The 21,369-nt window shown below is 42.0% G+C and overlaps 2 protein-coding genes and 1 pseudogene across 2 annotated transcripts in view; 1 reads left to right on the top strand and 2 right to left on the bottom strand.

The window, feature by feature from the left end:
• Sycp2l (synaptonemal complex protein 2 like) overlaps positions 1–6,831 on the top strand; it is a 44,016-nt gene extending 37,185 nt beyond the window's left edge. The window contains exons 25-29 of the mRNA XM_075971153.1: positions 1,668–1,742; positions 2,947–3,050; positions 4,230–4,321; positions 6,555–6,654; positions 6,757–6,831. Of these exons, the coding sequence (XP_075827268.1) occupies positions 1,668–1,742; positions 2,947–3,050; positions 4,230–4,321; positions 6,555–6,654; positions 6,757–6,831 (446 nt within the window). The remainder of the gene's footprint in view (positions 1–1,667; positions 1,743–2,946; positions 3,051–4,229; positions 4,322–6,554; positions 6,655–6,756) is intronic.
• A 7,552-nt stretch (positions 6,832–14,383) lies between these two features.
• LOC142848160 (N-alpha-acetyltransferase 50 pseudogene) lies at positions 14,384–16,199 on the bottom strand (annotated as a pseudogene).
• Positions 16,200–20,893: 4,694 nt separating this feature from the next.
• Elovl2 (ELOVL fatty acid elongase 2) overlaps positions 20,894–21,369 on the bottom strand; it is a 39,737-nt gene continuing 39,261 nt past the window's right edge. The window contains exon 9 of the mRNA XM_075969836.1: positions 20,894–21,183. The gene's annotated coding sequence lies outside the window, so the exon portion shown is untranslated. The remainder of the gene's footprint in view (positions 21,184–21,369) is intronic.

Raw genomic sequence — 21,369 nt, 5'->3', positions numbered from 1 at the left:
TTACTGACCATTTATGCTTAATTTTTGAAAATCATCTGCCTAATTTCTTTGTTAATTTATCGACTGTATTATTTGTATATGTTTTGGAGTTCTTTATTATTATTTCTAAACACTTGCCCCCTGTTGGATATACAGCTGGGAAAAGATATTCTCTCATTCTAAAGGTCTCTTCTTTCTTTAATTGCCCCCCTTGCTATGCAAAGGCTTTCAGACTTTGTGCAATTTCATTCTTTGACTCTTACAGTGATTTTTGTAAGCAATTGGAGTCCTTTTAGAAAGTACTCATCTATACCTAGTTCTCAAAGTGCTTTTCCTGTGTTTTTATCCCATAGTTTTAGAGTTCCAGATCTTATAGTGACATCTTTCATACAATTCAAGTTGACTTTTATAGAAAGTAAGTGTTAAGGATCTAGTCTCGCCCTCATATGTGTGCCTAACCCCCAGCACCAATTGTTGAAGAGGTACTAAAAGTTATCTACAAATTCAGTGCAGGCTCTATCACACTTTAGGTGACACTCTCCATAGAAGTGTGTGTGTGTGTGTGTGTGTGTGTGTGTGTGTGTGTGTAACCTTAAAGTTTAAAAGACCTAAATCACCAAAGCATCCCAAACAGGAGAAAAACTGAAGATATCACCATACCCGACTTCCAATAATTCCACACAGTAACAAAAGCAATATGGTACTGACAGAAAAACGCAGAGGTCAGTGGAAGGAATGGAGGATTCACAAATGAAGCCACAGCTACAAGCATCTGGAAATAGTGTTGCTGTCCACTCTTCTGGCTTTATTGAGAACATTATGTGTGGCGAGTCTGTCTATACCTTGTGAAGCAGAGAACTCCTAGATGTGCCTGAGCTCATCAGAGGGATGTCTGTGACCAAGTCTTCCTCCAGACATCAGTAGACACCAGTGCTTTGATGCGTTGGCGGTGCTTGGTCCTCCAGCTCCATCATAAGCGATTAGTAACGAGGAGGAAATGAGGCTCATTTGTGCTGTATCGTGTTAGATATTAATTGGCAAAGAGAGGTCCACAGCCAGCGATAGTGCAATAAATAAATGACTGCAGGGGTGCCCACCCCCAAGTGGGACAGCCACAACACAGCTCCTACACCTAAGACTCAGGGACATCACACAAGCGGAGGTGAGAATGGGGGGGGAGCTTGAGGATTGAGACTAACACTGTGTAACAGTTTCTTCTGCACAGGACAGGGATGTTAAACCCATGCACTCATGGCAACAGGGCTACCCGCACCATACCAATTGACACACCATCATAGAACACAAGGCCCAACCTAGGTAAAGAGCTACTGGACCTCAGTGGCCTCTGAGGGAGAGAGAAATAATTTTTTTTCTTTCAGGGATAAGACCTTAATTCCAAGGAGTCAGCCCTAAATGCATGAACACAAATACAATACTAACTGGACTCTATAGGATGTTCTTATATATGTGTGTGTGTGTGTGTAGAGGCTATGAGTATAAGAGAGGGTAGATTGGAGGATGCAGGAAGAGTTGGTTGGGAGGAGGGTTGCAGAAAGACCCAAATCAGCATAGAGCAGTGTAGATACAGTGGGCACATATATGAGTTCCTAGAAGAAAAGAGGACAAGATACATCAACACAAGAGAAATACGTACACAAGAGTTTCAACGCAGTGCTGTTTATGTTTAGAGATGCCAGATGGAAGTATTGCTGCCCCGAAGCAATCAAGATTGGAAGATGCTCCAGGATCCCCCGCTGTGACAGGTGACTCCATGCACTCAGCCAGCAGCTAAGGGAGGGGCGATTGATGCGTCTGTTCTTAATGTACCAAAGTGAATTACAAAAGCTACATTCTAAGATCACCAGGGCTACTGCAGCCTACGTGCTAAGCATTTTGTTCTTTCTGAGATGAACAAATTGTTCCACAAATTGTAGATAAAAGCAAGCACCCTCCCATTCTAGCATTTTGAGGTCTGCACCGTAGCTCCTCTCTGCGATCTGCAGAGACTAATATTAGAGACTTCTGTCTAGTCAATAGTTATTACATTTGTGTACATACAGAGTTTATAATCAAAGAGAGTGACCTGGCATGTGTACGTGAACTTGGCCAGCTTTCTGGATAAGTAGTACTTTGTATTGAAATGAAGGGCTCCAAAAAAAGAAAAAATAAATTGATTGGGAAGCCCAGAGGCATAGGGTTATAATTTGAGATAACCTGCATTCTATTCCTGGAGCCGCTGGTGTGGACTTGCAGAAGTCACATAGTGTCCATGTTTCATGCAAATCCTAGAAGCACCTACTATGGTTTTTGTAAGGAATGAGTTGTAAGGAATGAATGAGTTGGGGAATGCAAATCCTTAAGAGACCTCTTATATGCGTAGGTAAGTCTGGCACCCAGAGACTCTGTTAGGTCACCCCCATTGGCGTAACCTGCTCTAGCCTCTGTTATTTATGGACACACCTATGCATGCTGTGTAGTGCATGTGCAGGGGTCAGAGGACAACTCTCGGTGCCAGTTTTCTCCTTACACCATATGGGACCCAAGGATTGAACTCTGCATCAGGCGTGGTGACAAGTGTCCCCACCCACTGAGCCATTTCACTGTCCCCCCCAGTTGTGTATTCTTACAACTTCCTGTGATACCCAAGTCTGTTTGCAGACACAGTATCAACTGAGCTGACTTAAGGTGCTGAGGAGGTTAGGATGGAATGAACATTTGAAACAGCATGGGATTTGGTGGGAGGTAGAATGAGGTGCTTATCTAACTCATTCAGTATGAGCTCGCTAGTGTGGTCCTGGTCAGGGTCAGCCTTGTTCCAGAATCAGATCCAAATAGCTAGTTGGGGATGCGTATGGTTTATCTTCGTGCTTCTGAAAAAGTAGTCCATCCTCTGGCCCAGCAGATAGACCAAGGATGTCTACCTGAGCATTTTTTTGTTATCTTTAATATTTTATTTTTGTTTATCAGATATTTCTACTCCATCCCAAGAAGACGTGCCAGATAGCGCAAATAGCTCTGCTTTGAAAACAGCCCTTGAAAACTTCACTAGAGACATGAAAAGAAAATTTGAGGTATCTGTCCACTAAATCAGGAAGTAAAAAGTGAGCCAGAGAAACACTGTATGACCTCACCAATATATGTAATATCTACAAAACTTGAATGAGAAGGCCAAGTAGTGGAAGGTGGTTAACAGGAACTGGGGAGAGGAGGGGAATGGGCAGGCACTGGTCAGCAGGTGCAAATGGACTGAGCGATCTCTCCAGTTCAATGTCTTCAGTTTGTCAACTGCATCACCCAATAAAGCTGGGCAAAAATGCGATAGAAAGAAACTCAGTTCACTCTGGATTTAACGTGTTATGCTCCTTTTGTTCTTCAGTGCAATCTCCTTCACGTATGAAGGTCTCCTGGGTGGGAGGCAGGGGCACTCATCTTGGCTGTGGTCCCTGATTTTTCTTGCCATTCTGCACTGTAATTTGTATTGATAAGACTACTCCTTGTCCATTCTCTCCAGTGGGACCAAATGTTCTTGGCTTGGTTTCACTGGTGGCATTCCCAGAAGGCAGTGATTTGGCCACAGGGCCAAATTAAGGAGGAGACTGTGTGTGGGAGAGCAGACTCGAAGACACAGGAGGAGGGGAATGTAGGAGGGTGTCTGTTTAGTAACAGCAGATCTTTGAGGCCCTGGGTGTAAAAGCCACGGCGGCTTTGTCTGTGAGATGTGTATCACAGCAATTTTAGGCTCCTGTGACCTTATCCTATGTGAAAGTCCCCAGTGATGTCTGTATCAGCACATTTGAGGAAAATATCATCCCCAGCCAACATCTTTCTAATAATTCAGGAGACCTCCAGAATTCCAGAATCCTGCCAATGTATAGTGGCCTTATTATATATATATATTGTATCAGTAGTATGGATACAGTGTTTTATCAATAGTATGAATATAGTACATATACAGTATGAATACATCGTATCTATAGTATGAATATAATATATATATAGTATAAATACAATATTGTATCAATAGTATGATTATAGGGTTTTCTAGTTTTTTCAGTTCTTTATCACACCAAACCAGTGGAAATGCCTGGAATGTACACAGGATGATGCTGGACTGAAGTCTCTCGGTGGGAATGTTTCCTTCGAGCATCACTGTGTGCTGCTGGTGCCTTGCTAATACAGTAAACACTCAACTTATGCAGGATGTTTACCCAAATGCCATTAGTCTGTTCTTTGGTGTGTTATGGCTTTAGCTCAAGCAGAAAGAAATTCCACTTTCTTTAGAGAAGGCGAAGGACGTTCCAGGCTGCCTCATCAGACTTTGGAACCAGATATACACGCGCAGGTAAATACGGGATTGAAAAGCAGAGTCGTGGGAGTGAAGCAGCATTTATCTTGGGACCATTATGTGTGTGTGTGGGGGGGGGCTAAGCAGGTACAGTGTGAGGGGGACGTGAGAAGAGAGCTGAACTCAGCATTCTCCTCCAGCCTCCTCATGATCTACCAGTGACCGGTCCTAAAGCAGGCGTCTTTAAAAATAGTAGTCTACTTGTGAAGACAGTGCAGGCCCGGGGAGCCATGCAAAAACAGACTGAAGTGTGGTATGTCCATCCTCCCCACTGTCACCCAACCAAGGGAAGAAACTCACGTTTTTTAGTTAAAAGATAGTCATACCACTCTCTCCCTTCCCCTTCCATTCCTGAGCCTCTCTCAAATACCCTCCTTCCAACTCCTTCCATGTCACCCCTCTCTCAAAAGGATAGCCTCCTTTTCTTGAATTATTATTGTTACATGCATGTGTGTGTGCACACCCACCCACCATTACACATGCTAAACATGAATGAACCTTGAAAACATTACCCTCAGAGATGGACGCCAGGTCCTAGAGGGCTCCACTTAAATGAGAGGTACCGACTGAAGTGAGAAATTCTAGAGACAGCAGACACCAGAGAGGCTGAGGAAGAGACTGCTATTGTTTAATCAGTGCAGACTTTTATGTTTCTCATGACAAGAACACTTTGTAAATGTGTAACGGTGAGGCTGCGAGCACCATGGATGAGCCTAGCACTTTGAATTGCCTTCTTAAACATGATTAGAAGAGTAAATTTTAGGTTATGCTGTGTTAAGATGATATAATACATATAACACCCTTATGACCGAGTCAGTAGGGTGTGCCACCACGCCTGATTTCAGAGAAGTGTAGAAGGGCTTCTGTGTAATTAGAGTCTGCTTAGAACAACCACTATGGAAGCAGTTTTTGAGTAGGATCTGGGAACAGAGATATGAGTGCAATGGGGAAGAAGAATTTCGAGATTGCTCCATGTTGGAGAGAGTGCTTGAGATGGGGGGAAGAGAGGGGACATTTGCCTAGCTGAAATAGAAACATTCTTGGGATTAAAATGCATTATTTGAGTAAGAATTTACAATTTTTTCCCAAGTTCCTGTATACATGCAATGGCCAGGCAAAGCCATGGAGGACTCTGGTTTTGACGAGTTCCTGTTGTATTTTAAGGACCTTACCCTCTGCCATATATCCACTCAGCTAACAAACACTGAACACTAATGCCAGGTGCTCACTCCATACTTAGTGTGTAAGGGCCAGCTGAGGGCCAGCTGCGAGGCCCAGCTGCGAGGGCCAGCTGTGAAGTAACTTTCTGATTATTAACAGAGACCCTAGGTAGCCAGGCATGGTGGCCCATGCCTGTAATTCCAGCACTTCAGAGGCTGAGGCAGGAGAATTGCCACAGTTTTCGGTCAGTCTGGGATATGCAATGAGTTTTAGATCAGGCTGAGATCGTGCAGTGATACCCTGTGGCAATAAAACTAGGCCCCATGTGCACAGGTGTGCACATATTTTGACTCATGGTTTTGGAAGATTCAATCTGTGATGAACTGGCCCTGTTTCTTGGGTCCTGTGTTAGAGGAAGGAAGGTATCATGGCAAGAATGTGTAGGAGAGAAAACTGTTCAACTGACAGGAAATAAAAATAAGAGTCCCACACCTCAGACACCTTTGAGGATGTTCATAATGATCTCAGACCTCCCAGTAGACCCTACCTCCGTCACTTTCTAGTAATGTTCCCCTGGAACAAAGATTTTTAATATTCTACATCCAAATAAGCAGAAAGCCGCAGGAGATCTGTTTATATGGAGCATCCGGCCTAAAGGAAAAGAGACAGCATGCCAACAGATGAGCCATTTAAACGGTGCTTAGACACAGAATGGTGACTGTTGGGAAATGGGTGCCGGAACCTACCTGACCACGGCTCTCACGGCAGCGCAAGGCCAGACAGAGGAAAGCAAGCAGACAGTAGAAGGGGAGGGACGGCATCCGGTCTCCTTCCTGGGACCATCTCTCCTGTACTGTGATGACATCATGGCTTCCTCTGGGCGCTGCCAGGGGCTCGGGAGAGTTCACTGAGTCTCTGGGATCAGGGATCACTGAACATGGAAAGGTGGGAAGAAAAGAAAGGTACCATTATGTTTTAAGGCAAGACTCTCTAGTGAATGTGTTCCGTGGGGACTATTCTGTCACACCCAATTGCTCCCACTGAAGGCTGTTGCTTTCTTGCTTGGCAGACTGAACAAGCTGGAGAGGTTTCACAGTTCGGTTCTTCAGGAGCTGAGCAACTTGGAGGAGAATCTTCAGGGTCTCAAACGCCTCGAAGAGGATGGTCTGGCAAGTTCCTTGTTTGTCCTGTCTCTGGGAAGAAAGAGCTAACATTTTCTGGGAAAAAAAGAAGCACTGAGTGTTTAGTTAAAAATCTTTATTCCACTTCAGGAGTTCTGGGAGAAACAGTCGGCTGACTTGGAGTCATTCTGTCATCAGCAAGAGCTGAGGTACCTTGAAAACTAGTCTTTCTAGAAGCATCTTTCTGTTGCTGTTTGTTTGTTAGGGTTTCAATAGAGAGCCTGGAGGTCTTAGAACTCACTATGTATTCCAAGCTGGCCTGAAACTCACAGAGATCCTCCAACTCTATCTCCTGGGTGCTGAGATTAAAAGTATAAACCCTCACATCTGGCTCATGGTATTTCAAACATGTAACAATTTTATTTGTTATGTGTGTATTATGATGAAGGATGTAGCTTGCATGTCACACACACATTTAGGAGTTAGGTGACGATTTTGTGGGGTTATCTCACCTTTAAATGCGCTCCCAGGCTCAAACTCAGGCTTGTATAGCAAGCATCCCGATCCACTGGACCATCTGGTGGCCCCAATACGACATTTTCATGTACATACAGAACACACTTAGCTCAGATTTACTCCTGTCACTTTCTCTTGTCCACCCTCTGTGCCTGCCGGTCCCCTCCTTCCCAGGAACTAGTTTCCATGCCTTTGTACAGGAACACGGGGCCACACCACTGTCTCTTTCCATTTTGTACCTGCCTTTGAGCCCTGTAACTGCTAGGGGAAACCACGGCATGGTGGTGCGGTTGCAATAATGGGAAAAACAAATAACGTGTTAATGTTACTTCAGAGTTTTGACTTCCCAGGACGTCTGGTTCCTAAACCCACAGTTTGAGAGCAGGTCTGCCTAAGTCTCAGAGAAGTCTTCTACAACAGGAAAGGCTCGTTTATTTCAATCATCCCCAATTCCCAGTTTAAGCAACCCACTCTTCAGTTAGCATTGTTAGTTAGTAATTATTGTTTACATTTATCTCCCTTTGATTCAGGCCTTTGGGGGAATTTAGAATGTCTTAGGGACCTTCTTCCACTTGTACAGCCTTAAGCTTTTGGTTTTAATCTCTTTTCTTTCTAAGGCAGAAAAAGGCTGTCCCCTGGCTTGCAAGCGGCAGATGAGAATGCTGCTTTTAGCTCATGCTGAGTGATGGCTGGGCTCACTGCTCTGGGCTGAGTGCTCAATGTTTAGTATCCTTGCAGGAGGTTAGGGAACTCAGTCAAGATCACACAGGTATCCAATGAGCGCCCCCTGTCAGGTGTTCATCTCAATAATAGCATTATCTGTTTTCCTGGAGATTTACCACGGACACCCTCAACCTCTAGCCTTGGAGTTAAGGACTTGAGTGGTGGTGAGTGCTGTAAAAGCATGAGCTAGTGGTACTGACAGAGCCAATTCCTAAAATAGACCAAAGTGGAATATAAATGAATCTTTTATGTTGATAAAGGATAGTGATTGGGTTGACACAAACCCTCTCTGGCATTGTCATGTGACAATCTACAGACTAAGCCTGTGATACATATGTAGATATACATTCTTGTTTTTAACGTGCCTGATATGAATATAATAAGTGATGTATCAATTTCTTCCAGGTTTAACTCAGCTCAGCCTTTATAAGGCTAGCCAAAGCCTGTCTTTATGACTGCACCCCTCAGGTAGGTACAGACATTGGCATTGTTCAGTCTTTGTGAATTAAGCCCTGAAAAGCCCTGATGCTTTTAACTTCCTTTCTGTTCTGAGCTTCCTCCAGCCCTACACTTAGGGCCTTGGGTCAGTCATTCAGTTTTTAGAGTTGTACCTGCCCCAACCTATCAAACACTGCACTAAACACGGAGATGCGGTGGCTCATTAGCATGCAGATACATTCCTGCCAAATCAAAGTCCTAAGCCAGTGAGGTGGCTTGGAAGGTAAAGGCATTTGCTACTGAGCCTGAAAACCTGAATTCAATCCCAGGAACCCACCTGGTGGAAGGAAAGACTCCTGAAAATTGTTCTCCAAGCTCTGCGCATGTTACACACGCATGCGCGTGCACACACACACAGACACACAGGCTCATGTTCACATTCGTATGCACGCGGACACACACACACACACTCACTGGCATGCAGGCTCGTAGTCACACTCATATGTGTGCGTATACACATACACACACCAAAAAAAATTAAAACAATAACATGTTACTAGAGAGATGGCTCAATGGTTAGGAGCTCTGCTGCTTCCCAGAAGTCAGTTCCCAGCACCCACATGGAGACTCAACAAGCATCCCCAATCTCAGGATCTGATTCCCTCTTCTGGACTATTTAAGCACTGCATGCATATGGTGTGCAGACATGTTACATGCAGACAAAAACCCACACATAAAATATCATACAATAATTCCATCTACAAAATAACCTGATGTTTGGGTAAGTATATTGAGTCTGGTAAGTGTCAGCATCAGGAATATATTCATTTTATAGTTTATCTTGCCTAAGTATGCTGATTGGTTCCCCATCTGCTTTCTATTGTCTGCTTTCTTACTAACAGTTAAGCATAGAACTAACTGAAGGGCTGTGTTTAAGACTGTGAGCTCCCAGAATGTCAGAGTCACGGACACGGCTCTCAAAAAGGAAAGGAGTGACAGTCTTGTTGATTGTGAGTTCTAAGGGCCCAAGAGGTGTGATGGTTGTGCCTTGACCAATCACTGTTTCTCCATTTCCTTTTCCACCAGGACAATAGCCTGAGGAGGGAGCTGGAGTCTGTGGTGCCTTGGCCCAGGAGCCTTCCTTCCCAGCTATGCTCAGCTCAACCAGCCACTATCAGCTACGGAGCCAGGGCGGGAGAGGGAGGGATGGGGCGGGTTCACAGTTCCTACTGCCTTATCCATTTGTTCACAGAAACTAAGCCTTTTATTCAGACGTGGCCTAATAATAGAAAAATCCAAGATGTTCAGCAATTTCAAGTGGTTTACTTTTCATGTAATTTAAGAGGAGTAAACTTTATTTTAACTAGAGAAATGCCTTTGAGTTTTGCGGGAACCAGACCTTTAGCTGCAGCATCTGCAGAGAGATTATTTCGTAAACCCCTTTAAAGGAAAAATAACCTGAAAACAGAATGCGATGAGATCAGTTTGACATGAAATTGTAAGGGGGACAGCTTTGCCCTTCAGGCATTTCTGCTTCTCCAGTTCTCTACTCCAGGCATGTTCAGTAGAGGAGACATATTCACCCTGAGGCCACTGCTAAAGTCTCCCATGAAGTTTGTGTGCAGAGGGCTGCATCCACAGCGGGGCACCCGAATCTATTTTAGAGAAATTAACCAAAGCCCATTTCATCTAAGGCCACTTACGAAGTCAGATGGTTTGTGGCTGGATCAGTAGGGACTGTGTATTGAGCGGTATGTTCTCAATAAAATTTAGTGAGCTATGCTATTGGTTGCATGTTAATTAATTTGCAGTTTTTTTCTAATACAAACGTATGTGATCCTAATTGAATTGTCGAGGTTTTTTCTTTATAACTTTTAATGAAGTGTGCTTTAGTGCACTGCCATAAGGTTTTGCTTATAAGAGCATGTGTATATTTTAAACTTAACTAATTAATGTTACTGGCTGCAGTTTCCCCTCCCTCCTCTCCTCCTAGTTCCCCTCACCTTCCCTCTGTTCCCCCCCCAACCCACTTCTCCTGTCATTTCTGTTTAGGAACAAGCAAAGTCACAAGGAAAAAGGTCATTTTTACTGGGTAATCAAGAATGACTTACTGTAGGAGAGATACTATTTGAAATACATCTTTCAGGACAAGGATGGTTTTCTTAGGGCAAAGAAAGAGAGATAAAAATGGCTATATGAACCATGGCAGGAAAACCAAAACTATGTTCAAGGTTATGGAACTACAAAGTGTTGTGGGGAACCAAGTTCCTCTAGGCCCACACTAACCTTCCTTTACCCACATGACTGGAGGGACTGATTCCGCAGTTGAGAACTTTTGGTAGAGAATGATGAAGTTAACACAGTGGCTCAGGAAGACTGGGATGTATGCCATGGAATCCAGGCTACTGAAAGAGGCTGCTGCCGCGGCGGAGGCTCTAACTACAGCTTACCGCATATATTAGCTACGTTGCATTGTTGTGAGCATAGTAGGTGACAGGAAAACAAGGTTAACCTCAGCTATTGTTTAGAGGATTCAGTCCAGGATGGAGGGGGGAGCATGGTGGGACTCATGGGAGGGGGGCGAGCGGCAGACCTTCCCTTCTCATTTCATACGAGAGCACAGAGAACATCGAGAAATATGGGGCAGGCTGAGTCCTTCACAGGCCCAGCTGGAGTGGCTCACTTCTATCCATAGGGCCCCATCTTCCCAGGCTCAGACTGCTGTCTTTTGACTGCAAAAATGAAACCGTGAATATTAGTCTCATGGAAAGGTAGGTAGAATTTCCTGTCATCTTGGCTTTGTATTATTTGGTGTTTTCTGTACCTCTTTTGCTTAACTATTATTAAATTAAGCAAGAGTGGTTGATTCTTTCCTGGATGTATTTGTCTTTCTCTTCAGTAAAATTTTTTTTCAAGTATCTTCAGTAGACCTGGATTAGTGGTTATAAATTCCTTCAGCCTATATTTTTTTTAATGGAGCGTTTTCTTCCAATTATGACGGATAGTGTTGCTGGATATAGTAGTCTGTGTTGGCAGTTGTTGTCTTTTGAAACTTGAAAGGCACTGTTCCAAGTACCTCCCTGCTCCTACATCATCCCAGGTATCCCTCTGCTCCTGCATTATCAAGGTTTATGTTGGGTGCCAGCTCTCTAAACTCCGGATTCAGAAGGTCGGCTATTGCAGGCAAAAACTGACTAAAAAGGAAGGTCTGAGGGTAAACGAAATAAATTAGCTCACATAAATCTTTTCGTTATGCCCCATTTATTCTTCCTATGATCTCTCCAGGGCTCTTTCGATGTTCTCCCAATGATCACTCTTGATGTTTCTCTTTCGATGTTCCTTGGTGTTCTTTGCTGTTTCCTTTCGATGTTCCTCCCAGTTCTACAAGGTTTCCAGTATATATACTTACATATAGTTAGCAGTTCATAGACGACAGCAATGGTACCAAGCGTGTGTTTCTTAGGGCTAACAAGATGGATGAAGACTGACAAAGTAGGCACCAGATGTCTTACTCCTGTCTCAGAGTGGGCACGGCTGTGAAACTCCCCTGTGGATGCCAGGAGGATTAGTTAAGAATGACGCTATAAAATCAGGGCAGAATTCTAAGAGGAGAAAAAAGTGGGTTCTGTGTACTAACTACATTTCCTAAGTGTGATCAGTTAAGCTAGAAGTTTGTGATCAATAATTGTAGAGGAAAACGCAGAAGTGCTATTGTACTTTCTAAGCACTTCCTCTTTCTTCCCAGGCAACTGGGAACACAGTGTTGTGGTTACCATGGTAACCAGCCTAGGTCGCAGCTAGGGCAGGGATGATGCTTGATTTGTATGGACATTTTGCTAACTGAATTAAAGGGAATATTTTTGGAGCCTGATTCTTCCAACCCCTGGTAGGATGCCTGCTGGCACCCAGGTAAGAAAGACTTCTCTGGGGCTGTTGCTTAGTGACCCAAGTTTTTTCCTGTATTTTTTAGGGGTAAAGGGATGAACAGTTAATTTCCTAGACTAAGACCTTGTGTCAAATGAAAGATGAAGGTAAGTATAGAATAGTAATAGCTTGTTAGGGTAAAGCAAAGGTCAGGAGGCTGCATTCTCCTGAGTTGGCTGTTGGAGAGTTTAGGGCTGTCCAGGCCTGCTTATCAGTAAGGACAGACATGCTGTCTCTCCTGTTCAGGGCCTGACTTCTGAGGTCCCTTACATGGTCGATTAGCAGGGGTCCCTTTCTTGTTGGAAGTCCTGTCAATAAGGATAATTGTGGGGGACTAGGTTTATGTAGATTTGACTATGAGGACAAAGGTTTGGCTGAGTGAATGCTTTCACCCCAGGGCCCCACAGTGTGGGAGAAGGTCATCCAGTTTCAGTACAGGAAAAGTCAGGTTTAAAGAATGATTTATTGGCTGCTGGGATATTTCGGGATGAATCCCATTATGGAAGGGAGAAAAGCCGTGGCTTTGCAAGATTTCCACAGAATTGACAACCACTGTTCAAAAGACAGGTGTTCCCACAGCTCTGCAAATCGGGGTTCCTGGTAGATTTGTCTGTGTGTACAGATTATACTCCTGTGGGTTTGTCTATGGACCTGTAAGCTGTACTTCTATTGTATAATGCTTGCGGCTCACATCACTGCGTCATCCCAAGCGCTTCCCTGCTCCTGCATCATCCCGAAAGCCTTCCAGACCACTGCAGCCTTCCCTGGTTTCTGTTGAGAGTCTCTGGTTACTCTGATAGGCCTAGGCCTGTCTCTGCTATGTGGCTGTCTGTTTCTCTCTAGCCACTGTTTCTATAACTTTGTTTTCAGTAGTGGGTTAATTATGACATAATGAGAGGAAGTTCTTTTTTGCTCTTATCTGTCTGTGTTCTAAATGCCTCCAGTATCAACATAGGCACCTTTATTTATTTATTTATTTAGTGTAATTTAAAGAAGTTTCTTCTGTGGCTTCATTTAAAATGTTTGCTATTCCTTTAGAGGGGAATTCGTTTTCATGATGTGGTTGTTGTATTCTGTGTGTTGTACAAGTCCTGTCCACACCTCTTTTTTTTTTTTTTTTTTTCTCAATTCAAACTTTATTATTTGTTCCTCCTCTTTAAATAACATGTACTTAATTGTTGTGAGGCAGCTATTCGGTATTCAATAACCACATTTAGGGATACATTCATAGGACTACACAGATAGTCCAAGTGAAATGGTTATAGAAATAGAGGCAGTGTCATCTCAGAAAACTCTTTTATATATCAAAATCTATTTTGCTATCTGGAAGTTTACAAAATGGTTGACTTCTTCAAACTAATTATGCTATCATTTATGCCCTCTTCTCTCGGCAAGAGCAAACTGAAGCTTATCCATGAAAGTAAAGGTGCTTAACACTAAACTTTTTTTCTGGGCTTAGATTTGGACTGTCTAGGAAATCAATACCCAAGAAACAAGCATGGTACTTCTACAATTTCACTACCCTATACATCCATCCATCCATCCGTTCAACAACCACACCCCGTATTTTTCTTGGCACTCAAGACTACTGAAGTCCACTTTATGTACTTTCACATTCTCAAATAAAAACTTAAAAGTGTTATAAAATGTGCATAAGCATCTTGTGAGATAATTTTACCATTTAACCTAGTTGGAAATTAAGACTTCCTTACCATAATTTTCCTAAGAGGAAGTATTAAACTTCCTTTTAAAGTTAAATGAAAGGAAACATACACTCTACACTGTTCTAAAGTCTAATGAGAACATTTCTTGAGCCACTGATGACTATTGGCAATCTAAGAAATGCCATGTATCTTTGAGATGAGGAAAAGTCTCCACATTACAATTCTCAACCCATCAGAGCCACTCCCAATGTGCCTGAAAATGATCTGGACTTAACCAAACCTGTCAGTTGGAGGTCACAGTGATATTTGTATTAACACTTTATACTTCTATTGTTTCAAGAATAGAAGAAATTTGTCTTGATTCCTCTTATTCCAAATCTTTAAACTCAACATTATAGGCACAGAGTGTAAGCAAATCTGGGATGTTCTTCAACAGATAAGCAATAGCATAACAATGTTATTTTCAAAAATACTGTCTAGAAATTCTTCCATATATTATCAATGCTCAATGGTCACACTTAACAATCTGTATTAGTTGATATTAAATACACTTAAAATGTTACAAGTCCATCTAAACTTTTATGTAATTTTGTATGTCCAAGAGAAAACACTTGCTTCAGGTTTATTTAGGGGTATTGGCTTATAAGGACATAGCTCCATGTATAAGGTTACACTATTATTGGGCTTACTGAAAAACAAAAGAAAACCAATTATAACAATTTTCTTTAGGTCAGTTAAAGGCCATATTTCTAGCTGGGATATTAAAACAGTTCATTTCACCAGCCCATACTCTACAAGTTAATGCCTCTAGTAAAAAGATTAACAGCAGGAAGGAAAAAATAAAAAAACAAAACAAAGAACATCTGCTAACAAGCAACCCACTCATCAGCTAAGTAGCAGTTTAACTGAAATACTTCGATCAAAGTCTAATACTACCTACACAAACTGCCCCACCAATCAGCAAATAGAGAAAAACTGCTTTTAAACCAAAATAAGCTTAGTATTTTCTCACAAGGATAACAATGGTCCAACTCCTGAGAGTGCTTGAAGGACGAAAGGTAGAGTGAAGGCAATGTCAGGGATTAGCATCCCACAGATAGTCTTTAAAACTCAAAGTACCACAAATACACTAAGCTTGTCTATGAATTAGAGAAGATATTGCTGCTGCTTCTTTTTGTCTTTTGAAATAAACAATATTGTAGGCTCTGCCCTTCAATGTGAAAGCAGGATGTTAAAAAAAATAGCTAAAAATTGAAATCATCTGACTCCCAGTTTTGGGGACATCTTAACTGTGAAAGGATACAGACCTATCTTCTCCTGCCTTCAACCTAACCACCTCACAAAAATAAGAGAACTAAAACAATCCAAACATGATCATTTTTAAGAGTTCTTGAAAGTATTAAAAACTTTAAGAGGAGAGAAAGGAAGAATAACAAGGGAGGAAAGCTGAAGAAAAGGGGGAGGGGAAATCAATGGGTCTTTCTTTATTTGGCGACAAGCAAGTGCAAGAAAGTTCATTTGTAATTTGTTCAGTTGTCTGTCTTTTGTGTCTCTGCATTCTGACCAGATGGGACTTTGAGGTTTTTCTGAAGCACATGAGCATCTGCAGGTTCTATCCTCTTATAGTAGTTCTTCTTTGTCTCAATAATCTCAAAGCCAAACTTCCTGTAGAAGTCAATCGCTGACTCATTGCTGATCTGGACATGCAGATAGATGTTGTCAAAAGTGCCATCTTTCTCACAGATGTTTAGGACATGATTTAGCATTTTAGTTCCTATTCCTAGTCTTCGGTAAGGTGCAAGGCATCCTAGTGTCATGATGTAAAGTCTCTTTTGATTCTGTGAATGATCCACCCTGCAGCACACCTCACCTACAGCTATATCATTGAAATATGCAAGTTTTGCTAGCTCGCCAACCTCTAGCACATCCTTGTAGAATTTATCATTATAGCTGACTGGAAAGATGACCTGGTTCAATCTCTTCAACTGTTTAATATTGTGTGGTGTCACATCCCCCAATTCGATCCGGCCTTTCATCTTCCCCGCCTGGTGAGGCCGTCGTTACAGCCGCGACCAACGCCGTCGTCCTCCCCGCCTGGAGCACTCCGCGCCCTGCGCTCAGGCCACTCGACCCCACACGCCGGCCTCTCGGCGGAGGGAAAGGGCGCCGAGGAGGCCACGGAAGCCAAGCCGGGCCCCGAAGCTCCGGGGAGAAGCGGGAAGGTCCGCCGCCGCGCTGCTGCCGCCGCTCCGCCACACGTGCACACGGGACACTCGGCTCCCGCCCGCAGCTGCCGCCAGCCAGACCCGCCGCCGCGCTGTGACCTTTCACCCCCTGTCCACACCTCTTGACAATTCATCTCTGTCTTTATTTGGAATGTCCAACTTCCTCACCTTGTCTTCAAGGCCATCTCCTTCCCTTGATCTATCCTATTGGTGAAGCTTTACACAATTTTTTTTCAAATTATTTTTATTGAGCTATATCTTTTTCTCTGCTTCCCTCCCTTCCTCTCCCCTCCCCTTCTACCCTCTCTCATGATCCCTATGCTCCCAATTTACTCAGGAGATCTTGTCTTTTTCTACTTCCCATGTAGATTAGATCCATGTATGTCTCTCTTAGGGTCCTCTTTGTCTAGGTTCTCTGGGATTGTAAATTTTAGGCTGGGTTTTCTTTGCTTTATGTCTGCTTATGAGTGAGTACATATTATATTTGTCTTTCTGAATTAGGGTGACCTCACTCAATATGATGTTTTCTAGATCTGTCCATCCATTTGCCTGCAAATTTCAAGATGTCATTATTTTTTTTCTTCTGAGTAGTACTCCATGGTGTAATTGTACCTCATTTCCCTTATCTCTTCTTCGGTTGAGGGGCAATTATGTCATTTCCAGGTTCTGGCCATGACAATCAATGCTGCTATGAACAGAGTTGACCACATGTCCTTGTGGTATGACTGAGCATCCTTTGGGTATATACCCAATAGTGGTATTGTTGGGTCTTGAGGTAGGTTGTTTCCTAATTTTTTGAGAAATCACCATGTTATTATCCAAAGGGGCTGTACCAGTTTGCACTCCCACCAGCAATGCAGAAGTGTTCTCTTTACCCCACATCCTCTCCAGCATAAGTTGTCATCAGTGTTTTTGATCTTGACCATTTTTACAGGTGTAAGATAGAATCTCAGAGTTGTTTTGATTTTCATTTCTCTGATGGCTAAGAATGTTGAGCATTTCCTTAAGTGTCTTTCAGCTATTTTAGATTATATAATTAATATAATTGAGGGTTCTCTGTTTAGGTCTGTACCCCATTTTTAATTGGATTATTTGGTTTTTTGGTGACCATTTTCTTGAGTTCTTTGTATATTTTAGAGATCAATCCTCTGTCTGATGTGGGGTTGATGAAGAACTTTTCCCATTCTGTAGGCTGCCGTTTTGTCTTGTTGACCATGTCCTTTGATTTACTAAAGCTTTTCAGTTTCAGGAGGTCCCATTTATTAATTGTTTCTCTCAGTGTCTGTGCTGCTGGGGTTATATTTAGGAAGTGGTCTCCTGTGCCAATGCATTCAAGTGTACTTTTCACTTTCTCTTCTATGCGGTTCAGTGTGGTTGGTTTTATGTTGAGGTCTTTGGTCCATTTGGACTTGAGTTTTGTGCATGACAATAGATATGGATCTATTTTTGTTCTTCTACATGTTGATATCCAGTTATGCCAGCACCATTTGTTAAATGCTTTCTTTTCAATTTTATGGTTTTTTGCTTCTTTGTCAAAAATCAGGTGTTTGGATTAATATCTGGGTCTTCGATACTGTTCCATTGGCCCTCCTGTCTGTTTTTATGCCAATACCAGGGTGTTTTCGGTACTGTAGCTCTGTAATAAAATCTGAAGTCAGGGATTGTGATGCCTCTAAAAGTTCCTTTATTGTACAGAACTGTTTTGGCTATCCTAGGTTTTTTTTTTTTTTTTTTTTTTTTTGCTTTTCCATATGGAGTTGAGTACTGTTCTTTCAAGGTGTGTGAAGAATTTTGCTGATATTTTGGTGGGCATTGCATTGAATCTGTAGATTGATTTTGGTAAGATTACCATTTTTACTATGCTAATTCTACCTACCCAAGAACATAAGAGATCTTTCCACTTTCTGTTGTCTTCTTCAATTTCTTTCTTCAAAGATTTAAAGTTCTTATCATACAAGTTTTCCACTTGTTTGGTTATAGTTACTCCGAGATATTTTATGTTATTTGTGGCTATTATGAAAGGTGATGATTCTCTGATTTCTTTCTCAGCCCATTTATCATCTGTGTAAAGGAGGGCTACTGATTTTTTTTTTTTAGTTAACCTTGTATCCTGATACATTATTGAAGGTGTTTATGAGTTGTAGAAGTTCCTTGGTAGAATTTTTGGGGTCACTTATGTAAACTATCATATCATCAGCAAATAGTGAGAATTTGACTTCTTTTCTGATTTGTATCCCTTGATCTCCTTTTGGTGTCCTATTGCTCTAGCTAGAGTCTCAAGTACTATTTTGAATAGATACAGAGAGATGGACAACCTTATCTTGTTCCTGATTTCAGCAGGATCACTTTTGAGTTTCTCTTCATTTAGTTTGATGTTGACTGTTGGCTTGCTGTATATTGCCTTTATTATGTTTAGGTATGTCCCTTGTATGCCTGCTTTCTCCAAGACCTTTATCATGAAGAGATGTTGTATATTTACACAAATTTATTTGACTTTTTCTATTTTGGTTTGGTTCCCAGCTTCCTTTTGAGTTTCTCTTTCACAATGGACACTAACTTTCCTATTTCATTTAGTGTTGTATTTTCTTGGGGTACTTTTAAGAGCTTTACTTTTTATTACTTGAATATATTTATAATCCTTACTTTAGGTTCGTTTTCTGGAATTCCATCTAACTCATTAGCATTGGAGGCCATTTCTGTAGGATTAATTTCAGAAGGAGTTGGATTTCCTTGATTTTTCTTTATTCTTTGTCTTCATGAAAGAAACCAGGTCATTTGTTGAATTTATTATGTTTTATTTAACTGATTTTTATTCTTTCAGAGCAAGTATTTAAACTGTTGCTAATGCCCTAGGTTATCATTGTCCCTGGAGGGATGGTAGGAAGGGGCAGTGGATCTTGGGGGTCTACTAAACTCACCTGGGCAATGGGTGGGACTAGAGCCTCTTAGGTACTCTCTTCTTACTGGAGTGATGGGGGGCACTGAAGCATCCTGGACACATTAACCTCACAGGGTTACTGGGACGGCTGTGCTCTTCCAGGCAGTATATGTGGCAGGGTCTGAAGTCCTGAAGCTACACTGACAGCACTGGGGGCAACGGTTTGGACTTAAGCTTTCTAGATACACTGTGCTCATCAGAGCGCTTGAGGCTGCAGCCTCTTGAACACACCTCATTGCATTGACACATGGGGTAGAGACAACCTTGGGCAGGCAGGACTTGAGACACACAGATGTACAGCCCTCACCTGGGTAACAGGTGGGGCTCGCCCTCTCAGGCATGGAGTCTCCTCGGGAGAATGGGCAAGTGAATGGGTGGCCCTATGTATTACTGAAGTCTCAGTCCGCCATGGGAGATGGCATCCCATCTAGGAGTTAGACACATGGATGGAAGTCCTGGAAATCTTGTGAAATAATAGTTCTTGTTAATTTAAATTCTTCAACCACCAAAACTAAGTTTGGCATTAATTACTTTTGAAAAGTCGTCTTGGTGTAAACCAGTTTGTATAGCTCTCTTCCAGAATTCATCTGGATTCTTCTATAGCTCTAGTCAAGTTCGTAACATTATACAGCATAGATTTGAGGAAATATTTTACTGAGTATGAAATTTCAGAGTTAATCCAGAAATCTTGGGGCTAATCCAAAAATCTAAGCCTAAACTAGGTTTGAAAAAGTAAAGGCTTTGGTATGACTTGGCCATACAATGTCTCCCATAGGTTAATGTGTTTGAGTAGTGGATTTTCAGCTCAAGGCATGGTTATAGGAGGTTATGGAACTTTTAAGAGTTTGTACTTTGAACTGTGAGGTAGTGGTGTATGCCTTTAATCCCAACACTAGAGAGGAATATAAGGCAGGAACTCTCTTTCAGTCTGAAGATTTCATAGAGGTAAGAGCTCTCTAGTGACTTGGCTGTTTTGCTTTTCTGATCTTTAGGTTGAACCCCAATATCTGTCTCTGAGTTTTTATTATTTGTGTTACATGCAATAGCTAATTTCTCATTAAAAAAACATTGGGTCTATTATATCTTTTGAGACAAGGTCTTACTCCATCGCCCAAATTTTCCAGGAGCCAGCATACTGTACTCTAGAGTGACTTTAACTCAGTAATCCCCCTGCTTCAGCTTCCTCTGTGCTGGGATTGCATTCTGCCTAGCCTTTTAAAGACAAAGTTGTAATGTGACAATCCCACCCACAGCTTAAAATAATGAAGGGGGCTCTTTAAAATGTCCACCCTCCTGCTAAACTCTAGCCCTCATTCACTCCAAGTTCCTTCTACCTCTACCCCAACCTCTTGCCTTCCTAATTCTCCTGCCCGACCCTTTTCTGCCTTGGGATGTGAGTGGCTTCTATCAGACTTTGAGCATGCCTATTGAGGCTACCTTCATGCTGGGGCCCTGTGATCTTCATCGTGTTGGAGACTGCAGCCTCTGACGATAAATGGCAGATGGTGATCCTCCTTCCGCTCCTGAGATGAAGTGGCCACTTCCTCCACTTGGGAAGACACTGTAAAGGTACCCGGGGTGTTGGTAATCAGTGTCATACGTACCCCCAGTGTATGGTGTAGTATGGTTTATCATATTTATGATATTTATGTATTAGTAGTTATGGTAGAGTATTTATAGTACAGCAGAGTATACTGTTACACTGTACAGTAAGTAGTGTCTAGTAGACTGCTTGTCTGATTGCTATTCAGTTTTCCTTGTAAGTGACGAACTTCTTAGTTTAACTTGGTATATAAATACTGCATTAATAATGTCACATAGCATCCCACTGCTTGTTGAAATGAATTAGAAATCTAAGATTCATCACTAAAATATCACTTTATTGGTAAAAATAATCCCCAAATAATAGACAACTTGGAATACCACATAGGCTCACATTTTTAGCTTCTTTGAGCCAAATAAGAAAAATTGTAACACGTTTTAGCATAAAAATCAATTTATTATACAACAATCACACAGAATTCTTTTTATCTAAAAGAAAAATGGCTTCTGCCTCCCTTTCTCCCCAGTCATGATACTGTGTTCTTTAGATGCAGTACTTTCAAAGGAAAACAAAAAGGAAAACCCTCAATTTTCAAAGAAGTGACCTCTACTGATGTTCTTAATTGACACAGGAATGCTGGGAAGGACTAGAGAAGAATGGTCTCTAACATATAAAATGCTATTCTGCCCATTTTGGTAAAAAAAAATTCTCTGATGTGGGAAGACAGGAACTTATCCACCACTGTGTATAAATATAATTCTGATAGGCTGACATTTTCTACATTAATTACAT

The sequence above is a fragment of the Microtus pennsylvanicus genome, chromosome 4 (assembly GCF_037038515.1).
Source record: "Microtus pennsylvanicus isolate mMicPen1 chromosome 4, mMicPen1.hap1, whole genome shotgun sequence".
Classification (NCBI taxonomy): domain Eukaryota; kingdom Metazoa; phylum Chordata; class Mammalia; order Rodentia; family Cricetidae; genus Microtus; species Microtus pennsylvanicus.
The sequence above is the reverse complement of the archived record's forward strand: the minus strand, read 5'-3'. Positions and strand labels throughout refer to the sequence as shown.